The 6970-nt window shown below is 42.9% G+C and overlaps 1 protein-coding gene across 1 annotated transcript; it reads right to left on the bottom strand.

Moving 5' to 3' along the window:
* Positions 1-2401: 2401 nt before the first annotated feature.
* Positions 2402-6970, bottom strand: LOC147605581 (nuclear transport factor 2-like). The gene is made up of 9 exons (XM_086793357.1): positions 6811-6970; positions 6293-6436; positions 5369-5675; positions 4949-5205; positions 4592-4769; positions 4373-4494; positions 4223-4285; positions 2977-3043; positions 2402-2903 (listed from the first exon to the last, which is right to left on the bottom strand). The coding sequence occupies exons 1-9, from the start codon at positions 6841-6843 to the stop codon at positions 2716-2718; spliced, it is 1359 nt and encodes a 452-aa protein (XP_086649483.1). The 5' UTR covers positions 6844-6970; the 3' UTR covers positions 2402-2715.

Genomic DNA, 6970 nt, shown 5'->3' with positions numbered 1-6970 from the left:
GTGGAAAAGCAAAGCTCTATTTTGTACGTGCAACTATTATTAGCTCCTTGGGCTATATTTTGAGTACAATTTTTAAAACTCATGTCTCGTGAGAGTAGGAGTTGCACGCATGAGGGAGGAGATTGTACCCAATAGTGTGTTGATGATGATGTTTACTCTATCTCATATTTTTATGTTATGCTTAAATTTTGTCAATTTGATTCAAGTCTACGCTTTGTTCCTTGATGTATAAGTGAGTTTGGTTAATTCTTCAAGAAGTACATGAGATCCAGTGACAAAAGTGCTGAAGATAAAAGCGAGTTTAATGACACTAGTATTGTTTTCCCACAAATGTAATGATATGTCACCATGAAATTACAATATTGTAAGGAGCACAATTACCTACCTCCGAGAGAACACTCAAGGTCAAAAACATTACTGCACAAAATCTCCTCTCCAAATTGTTGCTTAGATATCAAATTAAGTCGAGCTTGAGATTACACTACCTTTGGTAAGCAAGCATGCCACACTTGTTGATCTTCTATATGCATTAAGAAGCATTCTTACCTACAATCATAATACACAAATGCACACATTTAATAGAGGCCCCCGTGGACTAGGCAAAAGACCCAATAGATCTATGAGACAAAAGGTGTATAATGTGTCCATGGAATCTCATCATGGAAAAAAAAGACTAATGTAGCAAAAAAAAAAATGACACTAATCCCTAGGTAAATGTAATTATATATGGATCATCGTTGTCATCCTCATCATGGAGGATCACTATCCTTATCATCGTGGATACAAAATGGGTGTAGTCGATTCAAGGATGTGAGCGTGGAGAGGGGGTGAGCTATCCATCGATGTGTGGTGGAGTCCATTAACATCAGCAAGGGGATGAGGAGGCCCTTAAATCCACAATATCAAGGAGAAATTGGGACGAGGTAGCAACTACAAACACTTAATGCCAAGCACGAATCTCATCAATCTAGGGTTGGTGAATCTAGGGTGCTCAAAGTCCAAAAAGATGAGGCTTGTCTGGCTATCTGAAGTGTAGTGGTACTGTGCGTGGTAACTCCAAACGATGGGTGAGATGGTGGCCCCTCATCGCTACTACAGTGGCCTCATCCATTTGATTGTCTCTTGCGGGCAAACAATACTAGTGATAGTAGTTTGGAATGGGTGCTTGGTCGAGGATCTCTAAATATTAACTCCAACAAGAAGAGTCCGAGACAACATTGATCTAGATCCACCATAACCTGAGATAGTGGCCCAAACCCCTCTCTGAATAGGCAATGGAATCTCCCCTTGATCTCAATATACGCTGAGTGCTCACAAATATAATGCTCCACACTCTACTCCTCCATGGTACAATCTACAGAGTCCAACACCATGGCTAGCCTTTTGATCTTATGAGCTTTGAAAGCAAGGATGCCACCTTAGTTGAATATATGCATCAAGAAGCAATCCTACCTGTAGTCATAATACACAAGCACACATTTGATGGGAACTTATGCAGACCACAAACATGGAGGGTACATACAACAGCCTTGAATAGGCTATCTTAAGTCGAGGGTGACAAGCATCCATCCTAAGTGTGCTCAAGTTTTTATCATTGATAGCGACCATACTTCCTCAAACTAGTCATGAATATTCTTTATAACATCAACCTCTCAAATTCATCTTACATTTCCTCTCTATACATGTCCCCAAAAAGACTGAATGCACATTTGACCTAGGTCTTCTCATCTCATGCCAATCTCTCTCTCTCTCTCTCTCTCTCTCTCTCTCTCTCTTAGCTTTTGACATTGGCTGCAGATTATTACAATGTGATAAACTGAAAGCATCTGATTGAGACCGAACAAATATGGTGCTGATCAAATCATGAAAGAAGGGTTCTTCACCACCTCTTATTCTTTTCAAGTCCTTCCTTTTCAACATCAATTTAAGAACCTTAAATAGAAACCAGTTGAATCAAGAACGCAAACAACAGGGAGCATCAAGCACAAGTTGTTGCATGAATGCTTTTGCGTGTTAAAACCTGAAACCTGCTACAAATTGAGAAATCAAGCATCACTACACACTACTTTAAACTCATCAAGCTGCCTTAGCCATCCATGCTTTGGCCTCTAACGGGCATGCTTTAGCAGCCCAATCAACTTTTTAAATGAGGGCAGGCAGAGGCTGTCTGTAGGGCATGCGCCCACACACCCACTTACCCACCATAAGGAGGATACACAATGCATTTCCGAGAATAAAAAAGAACTGGCATCCTTGCCTTTATAACAGGCCTGATACTACTTGTGAACAGTGAGTATGCACTATGCTAAAAGCAAATTAGGCCCCAGCAACAAAAGTCAGTATTACAGACTGTAAAAAGAAAGCTCATTTTTTGTGAATGTGAATATATTGAGATTGGGTGAAAAATACCCCATACAAAGTAGGGTAAATTGCTTGTGATTCAAAAAATGCTGCTGTAACACTTGGGGGTTTGGACAGCCAAATGCTCATCCATTTCTCACTGCATAATCAAATCGCCTCTGATAACTATGTTTTAATAGGCTAACTTTTTTGGAGCTGGCATTGAGCAGCCCATTGCTTATCTCTCAAGCATGCAAATACTGTTCCAAGCTTTCCATGCAACTCCACCTACAGCTTTGTGAACAGCTGGCAGCATGCAATGAGAAAAAAATACATGCTGCATATTACCAAGAAAATTAAAAATGTCAGTATCAGCTACACCCTTGTGTTTGAGCCTCCGTACCCACTGCGAACCGGCCTAGCTCCAAGCCCCCGGCTAGGAACATCCCCGTCCCCATACACTCCTGGACCCCTAGCAGACAGCCCTGCATTATATGAGCTACGACCTCTCGTCCCATTACTTGAAAGGGCACCTCTTCCTGGAACACGATTACGACTCCAACCTGAAGAATCAAGGATGTAAAAACCAGAACCTTTTCTACTTGGAAAACAAAAGAAACTTGCTTTTATGCATACCTCCTGTATAAGTAGACCTTCTCTCCTCAATATGGGCTTTTCTGCCTCCAATCAATACAGGTGAAGCCTTCCATTTCAAGACCAAAAACATAGGAGTTTCAAAATGAATCTCTATCTCTCTCTCTCTCCCTCTCTCTCTGTGCGTGTGCGTGTGCAGACAAAGCAGACACACATAAACACAAATCACAGACAATGGCAAGATTGCCAAAATCTTCAAAATTCAATAGTCATACTCTCAAAAAAGAGGATGACAATGGATGTGCATGGAATTGTTGACAGAGAACATAATGCTAAACATAAATGTAACCCGTCAAGAGGGGTGCCCTGACCTCAACGCAATCTCCAGCCTTACTACCAGAACAAACCCATTTATCACTTCCATGAACACTTACAGGGGTGATGATGCTAATGTAGTCAAATGACAGACCCTATCTGTCACACAAGCCCTCTTCATCCTGAAATGAGCAACAGGCTCTCAAGTACACGCAGTCTTTAGCTTGCACTACAAAATGATGAGGACATCACCCATAATCTCGATTCCTGCATTGTCTACAGTGCTACTAAAACTCTTTATCGACCTTGTGAGCCACTCCCTACAGGTGACAAAACCAGCCATACCATACTCACACAAAAGGGCATGATAATGCATTGAGTCAAATTGAGCAGTCTCTCCAAAATGAGCATGACCTCATCAGCCAGCTTCCGTAGCCCTCCACCAAGCACTAATTAGTACTATTCTCCAAGATGGGATAAAAATACCCTTTCATTCTATAGAGGGCAGTGACTAAATAATAAGTATGTGAATTTGCTCGTCACAAAACCCAGTCAATATTGACATTTTTCTATCTAAGCTCTGGAATCATGGACGATAACGCTGGAGAGAGCTTGCTTGCAAGTGCTGGAAGGTGCCCGCAGTGGGGAAAATGCAAGAGCCAGTCCTGCTGTTCAAAACTGCTGGAGCTTGGATGTGCCATGCTGCCCTTTAGAGTCTCACGCTGCCTTTGAAAGTCTATTCAACCTTAGTCTGGGGGGTTGGGTCGCCCAGTCTGCCGCTGAATATACCTAATGTATATCTATAGCTGGACCTCCTCTGCAAGGATTGCTCTTTCCTTAAAAGAGGGGTCAATAAATCTTCATCTCAAAGAGCACTACAGAGAGTATTTCAAACCGACCACTCATACCATACGCAAACACAAAACAGGATCTTCAATCTACTATCAGGACAGAAAATTTGCTAAAATTATACCTCTATGGCATTCCGAGCCGAAGCTGTGTCTTCAAAATCTACAAAAGCATACACCCCACCATCCTGTCTCCAAAAACAATTTTCAATCAAACACTGGAAAAAGGTAGAAAAAAGTGCTTCTGTGAGTGCAAGCAGCTGATTGCACCTAACCTTGTAATTCTTCAGAATGATGTTACTGGGTCTGGAAGAGCCAATCTTAATCAGATCATCTTCGAGTTGTGATTCAGTGATGTTTGCAGCCAAATTCTTAATATATACAGATTTCAATTCAGCTGCAGACAGGTGTACCCAAACAATTCAAGATCAGTATCTGCACCCCAGCAAGAAATGCATGTAGAGTGACTGCAAGATACTCATGAGAGAAAAAACCTGCTCCGCCTTCACTGGTCAAAGGTGCATTCTCATCCAAAACATGCGCAGCTGTTGGTGGATTTGCCAGCAGACCTCCAATGTTATGCTGGAAAGTCTGCTCATTCACCTGCTGATGCAAAAGAGGTACAGCTGCAGGCTGTGCACCTACCACAGGGTCACCCCTTTGAAAACGCAGCTGGCAAGTGTAACAAATGAAGGTCAGTACATCTTTGAAAGTGTCATACATCATCAAGGGTCTGTAGAAGATGCACAACTGGGCTAGAAATCATGTTACTACTGCTGCCAACATGGAGTGAAAGTGAGAAACTAGCGTAAGTGTAATACAATACAGCACTGAGATTAGGCAGTGCTCACAATGGATGCATACGACTTTTTCTCAGCTGATCCATCTTCATAAGAAGATCGTAAGTCATCAACTGCCAAGAATTGCTCAGTTGGCCCAAGCCTCTCAGTTGGCATGGTCTCCACTATCTGGTGCGTGACCCTGTCCTCGCCTCCCACCTGTTCCACCTTTAAAGTACTTGTGCGCTCAGCATATTCTCGCAAAGTCACCTCTGGAGCTACTGCCGACTTAACAATCCCAGTCTGATGATGATTTCTAACATCATAATCTACAAAAACCACTAAAGTTAGCTTCACATAACCTGAGGAATATCCAGGAAAATGCTTGAGAGGCTGGGGCAAAGCCAGCTCAAGCAACGACAAATCCTCACGATCTACAGAGCACTACAAGTGAACAAAAACCGATATAAACATGAAACATATGAGCCTCACCTGCCTTGGAAGGAGCAATCTGCAGTCTCTCAAACATTTCAAGTGAGCCATTAGCCCCTTTGTGCACATGCACAATTGATTCGGGATCTTCATCTAGATACCTGAAAATGTCATTGAGCACAAAGTAGCCTCTCTCTTGCGGGGCTAGAAAGAAAGTCTGCACAAAGTTTCTCCTGCCATTATTCCTGTGCATGACACCAGTGACCAGAACAAGAACAGACCCCATAAAGGATTCTGAGGAGTCCACAGTTACAATCTCTGCTTTGCACTCTTCATAGCCCATAGACATCACCGTATTGTGGATTTCCTGACAGGATGATAGTAGGAGACTTAGCAAAAAGAAGGAAACAAGTGTTTACAATAACCCATAACAGACAAAGAGAAAAGGGTCATGGATGTATTAATAAACAATGCAGCCAAAAAAAAGCATTGCAGAGACGTGTCAGATAAGCGTGTCAGACAGAAACCGCAAGGTTCCAGACAAACCACAGACAATTGTATCACACTAACCCAGAATGTGCATTAACAAATGTGAAGCATCTTCCAAACAGAACCATAGAAATGTGACACACAAACCATAGAAAAGCACTAATGGATACAACCCAATGAATCTTAACAATCGAGCTGATGAAAAGCAAACATTGATGGTGAGTCGGTCAAAAAGAAAGAAGCTCGTGCATGTGGCAAGGAAAAATTCCTTGCCAGGAGAAAGTTTGAAAGCTTTGCCCATGGCCAAAGGGAAGCAATGAAAATACAGTGGTCAGCCTCTACGCATAAAAAACATGTTTTGAAAAACAGCAAACGAAACACGCCACATCATGAGCAAACCCTCAAGGAAACAGGAAGATCAAAGTGCATTACGAACAAACGGTGACGGAGTGCGCTCCGTGAGAACAACAAAACAAAAAAGAAATGCAGTCTGACCACTTGGCTTCTCGCAGACCGCACTGCGCCATCAGGCCCAGCTTCTGCACGCGTGAGGCGACTAGCATTCGTGTAGAAGCGGTAGACCATATGAGGCCATTGATGAAGAACGTTGTAATACTGGCTAACAAAGGCATGTCCGACCTGCGCAGGGCAAAATCATCATTATTAGGAGTATTTCCAACCAAAAGGGCAGAAGCAAACTCCGAGAGGAGAAAGGCGAAGACTAGAAACAGCAGAGCCATGCTGAAACAGAAGAATGAACAACACATACACCCAGAGAGAGAAAGAGGAGAGAGGGGGGGTAACCGCAGCGATGGTGAAAAAGGATGGCGAGGCAATACCTCAGAGCTATGAAGAAGAGCGATTGCGAGACAGAAGTACATGCCGCGAAACAGGAGCAGAGACATCAGCGATGGCGAAACAGGAGCAGAGAACGCATCACGAGCAGGGAGAAGCGAGAACATAACCAGCTATGGCGATGGTAAATGCAGGCGGAACATAATTAGAAGACTCACCAGTTGTGCAGTCACAGGAAATGCCGACGCCATTGATGAAAAGCTCTGTAGCGATGGCAATTCGAGCACAGAGCAAAACCCTAAAACCCTCGGGACACGAAAAACCCTATGGGGAAGAAGCTGGAAAAAAATTCATTTTAATTCTCTCTTTCAAGCATTC

The sequence above is a fragment of the Cibotium barometz genome, chromosome 59 (assembly GCF_041138505.1).
Source record: "Cibotium barometz isolate CiBa-2024 chromosome 59, ASM4113850v1, whole genome shotgun sequence".
NCBI lineage: Eukaryota > Viridiplantae > Streptophyta > Polypodiopsida > Cyatheales > Cibotiaceae > Cibotium > Cibotium barometz.
The sequence above is the reverse complement of the archived record's forward strand: the minus strand, read 5'-3'. Positions and strand labels throughout refer to the sequence as shown.

What these genes read in the sequence shown, in the direction of transcription:
- LOC147605581 (XM_086793357.1), bottom strand. Translation starts at nt 6,843, where the DNA reads ATGGCGTCGGCATTTCCTGTGACTGCACAACTG. An exon ending in GGTCTGCGAGAAGCCAAGTG is followed by an intron (nt 5,676 to 6,292) that starts GTCAGACTGCAT and finishes TCATCCTGTCAG; the next exon opens with GAAATCCACAATACGGTGAT. An exon ending in AAGGTCTACTTATACAGGAG is followed by an intron (nt 2,904 to 2,976) that starts GTATGCATAAAA and finishes TTGATTCTTCAG; the next exon opens with GTTGGAGTCGTAATCGTGTT.